A 14,128-nucleotide genomic window follows, 5' to 3' on the forward strand; every position below is an offset into this window, starting at 1 on the left:
AAGTAGAAGAACTTAGGGTTCGATTTTATCTCTACAAACCCTTAATTGTACAAGAGGTTCAATGGATGAAGTTGTAATATTTTATACATGGAGTTAACAAATAATAATAATATTGTACTTGATTGGAAGGTGAAATGATTTAAAAGGGTAACAAGGTACCTACATCTTTATGATGTATGTATGTTTAAGACTTATGTAAACTAGATTTGCCCTGTGATGTTTCTATAATATAGTTGAATCTAAAATCTAGTTCCTTTTGTCTAGCTCTGTATATTGCACCAATCTGCTTGTTGGTTTACAAACAATACAAAAGTTTATTATCACATATTTGATTGTTAATAATACAGTCTCTTGATGAAAGCAGTAAGAGTACATTTTCAAGATGTTATTTCTAAGTACTTTTAGACTGCAATGAGTGCACTTGAAAACAGGGATGCTGTTTCTTTCTCATCTCTTGTGCAAGTTTATATATTCAAAAATAGCCGTTGCTATTAGCAAAGAACCAGAAGTGTAATCTAATTCTTAAAATAGACATAAGGCAATTGACAAAGCATCTTAAGCTTAAATTTCAAGAAAAACAGAAAAAATAGGTAATAGGCTTGTTTAAAATTTAACCTGGAGGATTTTTCAGTTTGTTTCAATTTGTACATATTTATAATTCTTTCCCCATTTTTTAAATGCATATGTGTTGCTGCTATTACCTTTTTATGAGCACAAATTATATACAGCAAAGTGAACAGAACACATGTTCATTGCATAATGCTTAGTTTTTTTAACATTGAAATATGATAAAATAAACACAAGAGGGAGCCATACAGTTCATAGATATATACAGTGAAGAGTCTTTGCTCTTTGAACACAGATTTTGGGTTGTGTCTGAAAAGGAAACTCGGCAGTTCCTGTTTTAACTTTCTCTGCATGTGGCATATTTGTAGCTTTATGGAAGGAAAAACTCTTGCCTTATATTATTGTGTGCACTTTAGTATATAAAAGCAGAGCTACACCTCCCAGTTGTGCCTCTTTTCCTTCTGCCAGAATGAAAAGAGAATGCAACAAAATATTGAATAATAGAAGCTCTTCTTTCATATTTTTAATAACGTATTTCCAGATGTATTGTTTTCTAATCCCAAGAATAACATCCCAGAAAATAACATGCTGTAGTAAATTAAAATACCAGTGTTGTTTGAATTGCTGCAAAGGAGAAGAGGAGGAGGAGCAAGGATGTCAAAATGAAAAAAGGTAGAGGAACAATACATTCATCAATGTATAAATGATAAGAGAATAAAAACTTTTTCAAGTGTCAGATGGAAGAAAGGAATGAAAAGATAACAGTTCAACAAAAGAGCAAACATGGGAAAAGGGAGAACTAAATATGATACCTGAATTATAAATCTTCCATATAAAAAATACAGTAAAATAGAATGATGGAACACTGGATTGGGAGAATAGAATAGAATAGAATATAGGTAGTCCATGGCTTATGAACTTTTGTTTAGTGACCATTTGCAGTTAAGGCAACACTGGAAATGTTGCTTATGGATTACTGACTGTTGCAGTAACCGTGGGGTCATGTGATCAGGATTCAGATGCTTGGAAACCTGCCTGTGTTAATGTTGGTTGCAGTATCCCCATATCAGGCGCAAGTAATTAGGAACCGGAGTTCAGTTCAAAGTACTAAAGGTTTGCTACCTATATACAAGATTGTTTTACTAATGGTCAAGCCAAATTAATGCTAGATAAGGGTAAGTGGAATTCATGGGGGAAGTATGTGTGGATTTGGGTCTTTTGTGGGAGTACAATGACTCCACCCTCAGCCTGCTATCTCCTATATCTGGGTCATGTGATTGCCATTTGCAACCTTTCCAACAGACCTCTGACAAGCAAAGTCAATGGATGAAGCCGAATTTACTTAGTGACCAGCAAAAGAATTGCATAATTGGGTGTGACTTCCTTAATGATTGTCTTGCAACAGAAATTCTAGTCACAGTTATGGTTGTAAGTTAAGAACTACCTGAATGAGGAACAACTGAAAAGCATATCTTGAAGATGAGAATACTGATAGAGCAGAGGTCCACAACCATAGACTGACACCAGTCCGTGCATGGCATGCCAGAAACCGGTCCGTGCAAACAAGTGAGGCCCCATTTGCATGATGCAGGCAGCTCACAAAACCATGCCCCCTCCGGTCCACGGAAAGACCTCTCCATAGAACTGGTCCCTGGTGCCCAAAAGGTTGGGGGCTGCTGTTCTAGATAGTAGAATTAGAACTGAAAGATAGAAAGGAAATTTGTTTAAATATGGGTAAGATGTCCAAATGATTACAGATATTTAGTGATGAAAACAGACTACTAAAGAAAGTGGTTGCCTTTTCTTTTGTTAAGTAACAGAAGTGTAGCTCAGAAAACATTGGGGCACCTTTCCAGTAGATATCTGGTTGGTGCCATCCTTGAGTACATCCCACATTGAAGACAGAGCTGTCCTGAAGAGTGCTTTAAATAGTTTAAGATTTTGTTTTATTCGTCTGTTAGGAAATTTTATTTTACATTTTTAGCTTGCCATAGATGTTTTAAATTTACTGTTTACTATGATAGTGGCAGGAGTAAATTGACTGTTGCAGGGTACAGAGGTAGTCAATCATTAGCATACTCAGAATCTTGGGGAGCTTGGAATTTTAAGCACAACGTTAAAGGAAAAGTTAGATGAGTGAGTTCAGCTGAAATCTCTGGTTCTCTGATTTTGCTTCTTCAATTGTAGATAAAATGCTGCTTGACAGTGAATTTTTTCCATGCCAAAAACTAAATCTATTTTGTAAGTCTTTTATTGGATTTTGTATTTCATGGTGCATTCCCAACCTCATCTGTTAAGTCCCCTTTCTGTATCAATAGGAAAGTTCATTGGTTGAATAAGAATTTTCCATTTTGAAAATCATAAAACTTGTCATTTGGGAAACCATTATTTTCTGTATTTTGGACCCTGCTTGCCAACTTAACTACTTTTAATTTATTTTTGATGCTCTTAATGACTTACAATTCCATTAAAATCATCTCCCTGAATACTTTGACTGAAAACTATGCTTCAAAGCTATATATGCCAATATTAGATGAAATTGTTTTTGCACATTTTTAAACCACACTGGGGAGAAATGTTATGTTGACTACAAAACACTAAGGTCTATTGAGACTCTTCTTTAAAAGATGAGGTTTTTAACCCCTCTCCTGGCCACAGATTCCAATGAGCTTTCATTTTGGCAGCTAAAACAGAATAACAGTATATATTTCTCAGGTTAAGTTGCATTCCAGAAAGCAACTCTGTCCACTGAGATGTAATCTGTAGTTCAAGATTCCGTGCCTCAATAGTTAATCATATTATTCCACAGATACACATAGTGTATTGTTGGGATTTAATGTTTTTCTCCTAGATGCAACAGCAGTTATGAATGTTCAATAAAAATAAAGCACAATAGAAATCTGATAAATCTGGAGTGAAATAATAAAAGAAGACGCATATTTTGAGCATTATTAAACTGCTTAAGGGACTTAAATTAGTAATTTAACTAAATTAGAAATAAGTTGTCTTCTATACTTTTGGCCTAAACAATCTGACTTGATGCGGCACATGCTTGTCATAATAAAAAATAACTACAAGTTCCACTCTTTTTCACTCTCCTTAACTGGAGCACTGTCTCTGTTTTGTCTTAACAGTGGTAACCTTAAACAGTTTGAATGTTCTAGCCTACCCATGACAATTCACACATGGCTGTCATGCCAAAAAGCATGTAAATTATTGAGCAACATTCACTAATAATTTCACTTGAGTGAAAAGTTTACTGAGCATGCTAATAGAAAAACCAGAGGAATGAAGCAAAATAGTGAGGTTGATGGTGTGCAGAATTTCCTGTCCAGCTGGAAAATTGAGAATGATTCTGTACTGAAGTAAACTGCAGTTCTTTTGAAGAGGGATAAAGTAATGTTGGGAATTTTCTTGATGTCTTTTGGACGATAAACTCTTACCAGCATAGCCCTATCACGAAATTTACTAACATTTTGCAGAAATATTGCCCTTCAAAGAATGGACAAATATAAAATTGAATCGACTATCTTTGGTTTTACATCAACCAAGAAGTAAAGAAACAGCAACATTCTTTGGCGCATGTGGCACCTCTGCTTGGCGAGCTTGCTTTGCTTGCCAGTATGCTTCCAGGTTCATTTCAAGGTGCTGGTTAGTTACATTTAAAGTGTTTCATTCTTGGATTTAGGTTATTTGAGGGATGTCTCTCTCTGGTTGTCTGTTGTTTCCTTTCAGGTGAGGTATATTCCTGGTCCTATCTGTTAACAAGTGTCAGCCAGTTTTTCTAGCACTAGAAATTAATTAAATCAAAATAAGACAATTATAGAAATGCCAGTATAAATGCAAGAATTTATGGTTAAGATGGGGAAAATGTGCCATAATTGGAGTGTTTGATCTAATAAAACATTTTTCTTTGTTGACATATAAGTGTTTAAAGTACTTGGAAAATTACAGATAAATATAATAATTGTATTTGAGCATGTGAGGGACTATCATATAGAAGCTGAGGAAGAATTACTCAGGAGTTTTCCAAAATACAAAAAAAAAACAATAGGTTTAAATTAGATATTCATTGGAAATGAAGAAGAATTGTCTAAAGGTAAGAACTATTCAATAGGTTGCCTCAGGACTTAGTGGATTATTCTTTGCAGGAAATAAACAGCAAGCTAGAAGGTTTTCTTTTGGAGTATTATAATAATGAATTCTTGCATTGAGCAGAGAATTTGATTTCCCAAGTCCCTTCTAAATATTTCTAAATATTAATATAAATATATTAAAAAATATTCTGTGATTTTGCCAAGTGTGTTTGTGTGTGTGTGTGTGTGTGTGTGTGTGTGTGTGACATAGATACACAACATACACACTGTTGTGGTTGTGGTAGGTGCTAGGATCAAATTCGCATTAATAACAGAAAAGTTGGACTTTGCTCTTTAATTATAATCTGAATATGGTCTTAAGCATATAGGTGAATCAATTTTCAAGGCAACTAACAAAAACAGAATTCCCATTTTGAAACTATTACTTTTGAGAACACTGTCATATATATACAAATTGAGAAAAAGCTTTCTTGAACTCTACATGGATTTCTGAATAAATGCACTTTACTGCATATCTGAGAATCCTGGTTCACCATTTTTATTATCCTAAGAGATTTAATTAGCTTTTTTTCAAAACAGTTTTATTTATAAATAGCCATTTAAACAGTTTTATTGCTATCCTGAAACATTGTAGCCTGTGCTTATTAGCTAAACAATTGCCATAATATTCTTACTGGCACATTTTAAAAATGCAGCATAATTTTATCATGTATTTAGAGTTATCCAAAATAAAATGGGCATATTATTCCTTAAACTAAGACTATACAAATGTAATCTGAGTTTTGCTATTTATCAACAGGTTGCTTCATTTGAATAAGTGTCTATCTCCTTTTGATCAACCTGAAAAATTTGCATTCTATGCAGCAGCCATATACTATACTTTATTAAATATCTGTCAATTATAAATATCAAGGTTTTACATTAATGTCAAGATAGTACATCAAAAATTCATGGAATATGTGACTTTTTCCAAGGGTATTTAATACTTAATGCATTTGTGTCATTTTTCTTTCTAGATATATTGACAGGTTTTATTAAGAGTTTGTTAGGGAGATTTCATTTTTACAGAGGGACTGTGAAGTGAAACTGCATGCTAAACCAATTTTTTAATCAGAGTATTTTTCTCTTGATCTTTTCAGCTAAGATATGCTAACACATGTTAAAAATACTGCATTTTCAAAAATACAAAATAAATTTACTGTGAGACAATATAATTTTGTATTAGGAGTATTTCCTGTGATATATTAGGAGAAAGATAGATTGCTAGAAATGTGCAAGTACCTCTCTAGAGATTCTCAGAAAAAAATGCAGAAGGCTTTAAAAATATTGTATTAATCTATGGAACTTTATTTCCTCTATATTTAATATGCTGTATACTATTTAAAAATTAAACATCCGTGTCTTAAAATGTAATATTGGACATTTACACTTTGTTGGTACTGTTTTGGATTTGGTAAGTGGACAAATATAAATCTTATAAATCATAGTTTATATTTCTCACTTATTTTCTGGAATTGAAATAATCTTATTGAGACACATTTTTGCCCCTAAAGTAATTTCAAATTATATTCAAAATAGGGCTTGCATTCTGATCTGGATGACCACTCTTGTTTTCCATTTAGAATAGAACCAAGTACCGTGTTTCCCTGAAAATATGACCTACTCCGAAAGTAAGTCCTACCTTGATTTTTACATGTGCACCCAATATAAGCCCTGCCCCCAAAATAAGCCCTAATTAAGAGCCCACCCACTCCAGGGTACACAGTAAAAATTAAGCTAGGGTAGGAATGGGTTGAGCTGCCTACTACTTACCTTCAGATAGTTGCAGTTAAGCCACGTACACCGTGACACCTGCCCTGCCGGCCCATTTCTTCTGCAGCTGGCAAGGCCAGCAAGGCTTTTATGAAAGCCTCTGCAGCCAATAACAGAGCTCTGGATCGAACTAGAGCTCTGTTATTGGCTGCAGAGGCCTTCAGGAAAGCCTTGCCAGCCGAAGAAGTTCCTGAAGGCCACTGACAGCGAAAAGGAAGCCATGGTTGATGTGTGTAAGTGAGGTGAGTCAGCGGACGACATCCCCCGAAAAGAAGACCTGGTGCCTTTTTTGGTGGCATAAAAATTAAGACGGGGTCTTATTTTCAGGGAAACACAGGTATTTAATTAAATATGAAATCATTTAATATTAATTGCTGGATTTCATTATTTCTAGGAATGAAAATGATTAGTTTGCTTCTCCCTCTTAGCAAGGTACAAAAGAAATATAAAATGAACTATATGAATTTATATAGCTTTATATAAATTATAATTAAATTTATTTATATAAATAAACTATATACATCTAAAAAGAACTATATAAGAAAATTCTTTGTGCAATCTACAGATCATAGAGTTCAATTTTTCGTATCTACAAATGTCTTGACTAGACAGCATCCTACAATTGTTCAAGGACAGTTACATCATTGGTAACTAACTATAGCATACACCTCTGGCCTACTGTGGCACCCAGCAAAATATTGGGTGCTGCATTGTCCCATTCACTATTCTTCATGATCGGCATTCCCCTAACCATGCTACTGGTTGTGATGAGCAATTGCACACTATTCCAGTACTCTGCTTAGGATAGTAACGTGGGACAGATATATTTTGAACACTAGGCACAACTTACCCTTTTTTCTTTCTTTCTTGGATTTTGAATAACTCCAAAAGTTATACTAATTCTATGTGGATTTTGGGAACTTTTTGTTCTATGGATGGTGTTTTAACTTTAAAATTGATTCCCTTTTTAATATCTAGTTTGATGTGAGATGGTGTATTATCAACAGGAAAGAAAATTCTGAGCAAGTGTGGAGACCTTGGTGCTCTCTGAGCTTGGTAGTTGGATAATGAAACATCTGCAAGCAAACAACCAAATTCAGACAGCACCAAGGATTTCATAGTTCAACTAGATAGAGCTAGACATATGCTCTTATATTGGAATACTGAGCAAATGTAATTTGAACTTTGAAACCTTGTTTACATTTATCAAGGTCAATGTGTGCATATTTCAGTGCCTGATACCCAGTGAGATATATATAAGATATATATCTTGGATTCAGAATAGCTTAGGAAATGGGCACATGAACAAAAAGAGTTTTATTTTGATTTCTAGACCTTATTGGAGGCTTTGTTCCATGTCCCCTGGGTGCAGTTCTCAAAAACATCTGCTAGATTGCAGTATTATTGCCTATTTTCCAAAAAATATAATTTGCTGTTTGTAAATTTGGTCTAGTCTGTAGCAAACAACCTGGGAAGAATAGTCTTCGAGATGGTTTGCACTAAAATCCCTTAGTTGATCAGAAGTAAAAAAAACTGCTCTGCTTCGCACTAATATGAAGATTTTTACCTATAATGAGATAATTAAACATAAGTAATATTAAGTAATTAAATATAAGTAATAAGTAATAATGTCTTTTTTCCCTTCATTTTCTATAACCTATGGCTTTTTTAAAAAATTAGAAAGGGATTTTATAAATATTCTGTTAATATAGAGATGCATGTGCTACTCTTTTAAAGGTCAATGCTTTTATATTCTATATAGTAAAATCTGATTAATTACCATTGCTGAAAATTTTCCTCGGAGAAAATTGTCCTTTTGCATTTTTAAGACAAAAGTTTCTGATCCTGCTTTACACGCATCCTGTCAGTAGATGGAGACACAGCCATGTTAGTCATCTGTCCTTCAGATAAATCCTGATTTAATTGTTTACAGGAAGATTTTCAATTGAAAGTTACAAAAAGTACATGTAATTGTGAGTTTGCCTGTGTTGAAAACTCATTTTATCACATGTATAGTTCATTAAAAACTTACATTGTTAATTTTAAAATAAACATGTTTTCTATTTTTAAAAGGTTAATTGCTGTCTCTTTTTTCCAGGTTTGTGAAATTTTTTTCAATAAAACATATACTTTTTAAGAGGTTTTTAAATAGCATTTTAAGATTTTTCCTATCATGATTTTAACTAAGTTCTGATTATAGTTGTGTATATGCTGTTACCTGATTTTTATTGTTACACGATGTCGTGTTTATTCATTAAATTTATCTCTCTCATTCAGGCATTTAAGACAGCATATATAATAATCCATTCTCCCTCTACTTTTATATAGTGGTAATAGCAATAATGTCAATATCATCATCAACTTTTATTCTAGAGATGTCTTATAGTATCTTGGAAGTTTCATTCTAAACAGTGGCATATACATCTTATTAAATAAAGTAGTTAAAGCTTTGAAGTTAACTAGCTACTTATTAACAGAAGCAAATTGAACATATGATTTTATCAAAAATTAATCTTCAAAATCTGGCTTTCGTTGTATTTATATATATTTTTGCATCTTATCCTATGTTTCATTTTGATCCCCACCCCCTATGTTTGATGAAAGCATTCTCATTTACTTGGAGATAGCTCTAATAAAATTATACAGAGCTTGTTGGTTGATTTTGTGCCTCAACTTCTGATAAATGTCTGAACAAGTCCCCGAAGTTTTCTTGGCATTATTTTTGGAAATTTTGGAAATAGCTTGTCATTTCCTTCTTCCAAGGGCTGAGAGACAGTGACTGGCTCGAGATTGTATTGCCTAGGCAGGGGGTTGGACTAGAAGACCTCCAAGGTCCCTTCCAACTCTACTATTGTATTGTATTGTATTGCTGTTTAGAAGGAATAGAACTCATAGCATCCTGGTTTCTATTCTTGGTGCCTTTAACCACCGCACCTGAACTTAACAATAATTATTTCTTAAAATAGCCACACCTAAATAAATTTGCAATGAAATTTTATATGTACAATGAATACTGATTTGAAAATTAGTTGAGAGACAAGATTTTCAGAGCTACTCCATCCACAAAGCTAATTTTAAGGGGTTAGAGAGAATGGACACCTGGGACATAACACCCAATTGGCAGCCTTTTGTAATATATAATTTGCCTAAAATTGTGCACTAAGCACAAGCTTTTGTTTTCTAATTGATTTACGGTTTGAGCCACTTTTACCTCATCCCCTACTGTCCTGCACACAGTGCCAGCAAGTACATTACTGTGAGAGATGATAAATTACCATGCACTTGTGATGCTAATGCATCAAGAATATAAAAAACACGCTGTGTTGAGCTTCTTGCTTTAACAGTGTTGCAAAGATAGGTCCATGCAAGTCTCATTTCCACTGGTATAAATAACTATTCATTTGATAATTTCTGAAGCCGGCTTATTCAATTGTAATTGAAATATTAAAAATCTTTTTAATGGATCTTAATAACTCAAGAAGGGGAACATTTTTAAGTATTTGGTAAAATTCTATTATTTTTAATATTATGTATTTAAATGTATAAGGTATGAAGAATCTTTATGTCAGTTGGTTAAAATCCTCATTTTCTCATCATAATTAAGATTATTTTCTTGTCCTATTGATCTGATATATAGTATGACCAATACCCTAAGGAAAAAATGTAATTGCCCCATTAGTTTTGTTTGATAATAGCTGTAGCACTGTTCTTCACCTACCTATTTGACTAACAGTTTCAGTGTTTTTCATGTCTTTGGTCTAAAATATATCTATCCTCTGATTTATTTTCCCCCCAAAAATAGGATACAGTACAAGTAAAAGTAGTTTAAAATACATTTACTCTCACACAGTGTGACCAAGTTAAAAATTAAAACCCTGAGAGCAGAAAACTTTTCATCAGTGGTTTGGAGATAGGAGTCTACCTTAAATTCTTGTGTGCCATTGTCTGTGAGTTTGAGTCTTTGAAATATGAAGAAACAGATTTATGGCGGCTGCTGGGCACAACAAATTAAGTTGACAGTGATGTATGAGAGCATAATAGCATGATGATCCCTCTGTAGCACGGCTGGACGCCTCCTGCTTCATTTGGCTCTTGTTAGGATCTGTTAGGCAGCTAAATAATGAAATTCTGCTGACTGATTTTTGTGGGGGCTTTGTTTTGCTTTCCCCCCCTTTTCACCTCTCTTCTGAATCTTTTATTTCTCAGACCCATCCTAATGCCAGCAAACTGCCATTAAAGGATTCTTTCACTTACGATGATTACAGGTTTGTTTCCCTTTTTATTTAAAAACTAAGTTGTTAAGTTTTCAGATTCCTTCCCTACCCCCAATAATCAAGTTATTAATCATGAATCCCTGGTCCCATCATAATACTTAGCATTAAAAATCACAGAGTATAATTATTGCAGCCATCTGTATTTAATCTTCAAAGTTTGTTAGCTAACCAATTAGCATTAATTTATGGTTTCTTCTAGAATACATTGTTATGTTCCTTTCGAAAATTTCTCTTAAATCATTTTTGTTGCAGTTGCTGTTTAATTTTCTGAAAAATGGTTAAAATAAGTGAGACTTCTTTGAGAGATACTGTGACATAATTGATAACACTATAAGTAAAGTTAATTCACAGTCTTTCTACGCCTCTCATCCTTAAAATAATTCCTAATTTTCTATTTTCTTCTTAGTAATTTTACAACACACTGAAGTATCTGTTTTATGTACTGTTGTTTGTTTTTACCTGCTGCCTGTTTTTCTAAATTTTCAAAAAAGAGGATTCTGCAGTTGTTTGACTTTAATAAATCCATAATGGTATTTAATATATAAAATATCTAAATTGTTTAAAGTGTATTAAAACAAAAAGTTACAGTCACTAACTTCTTTTTGGCTTGTTAGATGGGCAGTTTCCTCAGTCATGGCTCGACAAAACCAGATTCCTGCTGAGGATGGCTCTAGGGTTACATTAGCTCTGATACCTTTATGGGACATGTGTAATCACACCAATGGACTGGTAAGGACTGTTTCATATGAAAATAAAGACAATTTCTTTATTTAGCATCTTATTTTTTGATAGATATGTTGTTTCATACCAATTAAATTAAACACAAACATATTTTAATATCTTGCTTGATTTGCAGATTTTTGAAAGATGAATGCATTTCCATTGAAGTTTATTATTAAAAATAAATATTAAATACAATATATTTGAGGAACGTCTATTACTGAGAACTGTCTTATGTGTGTTGTATAGTGAAGGAACCAGTAGTGATGACCTTAAACTAATTAAAAATAACTTCATGTTGATTTTGTTTTATTGTTGTTAGAAATAAGTTCATCATTTGGTTGAAACTAGTTTTAAAAGGCCTGAGAGTGAAATCTTTCAAAATATGGAGGGCTGAGGAATGTCTTATCGTTGTTTACTATAGAAAGTTAAAAGAAAACTTGAAATTCTTTTCAAACTTTTTTCTTTCTTTTTTTTCTATGTTCTTTTTTACATTTAATATTCTAGCACAGTTGTCCTATATATCTCCATTTTTACATTTTACTTTCCTATACTTTCACCCCTTTCCATCTTAGCCTAGTAATATTTTATCTCAACACATTGTTATGCCTTTTGTCTCTTAATGTATATTTAATGCCAGTTTAAAAGTTTCCTTCTCTATATATACCTTTTCCATTTTGATCCACTTTTATGCAATTTTCTTATATTCTGTTGGGATATGGGATATGAATCCTCCCTCCCCTCCCAATGCTTCCTTTTTTCTTTGCTTCAAAGCAACAGGAGGGAACCTGACTTTCTTTGGGCCAGGTTACAGAGGGAGGCTTGTTATTTTCCCCCTTGTTCTAGTTAAAATAGCAGCAAGAAAAAAAAGAACTGATTATCTGTGAATCTACTATAGTTTCCCTATGTTGCCTCTTTGATAAAAGCTCAAGGGTCTGTCCTTTCTTTTATCTTAAGTGGTAATTACAGGTGTTGTAGGAATAAATAGTAATTTTGCTTAGGATAAATGGGAAATGTGATATTAAAAAATCATAGAATATGCTAAATGATTATTTTTGTTGAAGAACTGTAATACTGTAACTCATGTAGAATTCAGCAGTAAAAATACTTTGTTTTGATACATTAAGTTTTTCTGCTGCAAATAAGGTCAAATGAATGTTTCATTTTATCTACCAGAAGAATTCCACGTATTATCAGCAGTAGCTGTGTAGACAAGACAAGTATTTAGCTATGCTTTTTATATTTTGAGATGTCCATTAACATTTCATGCTATTACTTCTGTACAAAAATATTCTATCCCTAACTATGCAGATTGTTTGCAGTGTGACCATTGTTTAACCTGTCCTAGATCTCAAGTATGAAATTAAAATACTTGAAACAATGGAAAAGTCAACTAGTTTTTCTGAATGAAATTATAATAAACTATACGAAACAAAATTTCAGAAGTGTGCCCTTTCCACACTGGCTCTATCTTGTGCCACTGCATTCTGGATCATTTATAACATCCAAGTGGTCTTCAAGAGTAGCCCCATGTACAGTACATTGTAATAGTTAAGATGTTAAGTAAACATGAGCATAGCTTGCTGGTCCAGGAAAGGATGCAATTGGTGCACAGGATGAATCTGTGCAAAGGGTCTCCTAGCTATGGCTGCCATCTGCTCATCAAGCAGGAGCCATGAGTCCATCAGGACCCTGTATTGTGATTCAGTCCATCCAGCATCAAAAGTGACAAATCCACTCCATCTTGTCAGGGTTGAGCTGAAGTTGGTTCATCCCCATTCAGACACTTACAGCCTCCAGGCACTCCGGCAACTGTATCATCTACCGACTACAACTATCATCTGCCTGGCCCAGTGTAGAGAGATATAAATGGGTATTATCAGCATATCCTGTTCCACTGGATGATCTCACAAAGCAATTTTTAATAGATACTAAAGAGGAGAGGGGAGAGACCTGAGTCCTGAAATATTCCACACTTCCATTGACCTAGAACTCAGCCTCTCCACACCCACACCCTTCAATTGACACCAGCCACTAAAAAAATGGGAGAATCACTCGAAGACAGTAGTTTGGAGCTCCCACTGCTAACCCCCGGAGCCAATCCAGAAGGACACCATGGTCAATGGTATTGAAAGTTGCTGAGAGATCCTGAAAAGGCAAGACAATTGCAACACCCTATCCCAGGCCCTCCAAATGACCAATGCTGTTTCAGTGCTATACCCCAGCCTGAACTCAACTGAAAGGGTCCAAATAATTCACTTTATTCAGGGTCCTCTGAAGCTACATGCCAACCACCCTCTCAATAGCCTTCCCCAAAGAAAAGGTTGGACACTGAATGAAAGTTAATTAACAGGGATTAATCCAATAATAATTTTCCATTAGCAGCTCAGAAGATTAGAGTCCACTGGAGTTGGGCAGTCAATAAATTTAAATAATTAAAAGAGCAAAACTACACTTAAAAGAAACCTTAAAACATTGTCAAAATATATTTAAACTTGGGTTAAATAGATTTTAACTTTTAAACTTTATTTACCATTATAAACACCTTGAATTGGACTCAGACAGCAGCTGACAACTGAAGAAATTCTTTCAACATGATAGTTATGTGGGACATTTAAAAGGTACCACTTACCTCCTATGTTGCTACATTCAGGACAA

At 33.9% G+C, this 14,128-nt stretch overlaps 1 protein-coding gene across 1 annotated transcript in view; it reads left to right on the forward strand.

The window, feature by feature from the left end:
* Positions 1 to 14,128, forward strand: part of SETD3 (SET domain containing 3, actin N3(tau)-histidine methyltransferase) — a 63,236-nt gene that overhangs the window by 29,223 nt on the left and 19,885 nt on the right. Inside the window, exons 7-8 of the mRNA XM_081969307.1 lie at positions 10,683 to 10,741; positions 11,365 to 11,479. Of these exons, the coding sequence (XP_081825433.1) occupies positions 10,683 to 10,741; positions 11,365 to 11,479 (174 nt within the window). The remainder of the gene's footprint in view (positions 1 to 10,682; positions 10,742 to 11,364; positions 11,480 to 14,128) is intronic.

This window comes from Natrix helvetica, assembly GCF_964273705.1.
Source record: "Natrix helvetica genome assembly, chromosome: 1".
Classification (NCBI taxonomy): Eukaryota; Metazoa; Chordata; class Lepidosauria; order Squamata; family Natricidae; genus Natrix; species Natrix helvetica.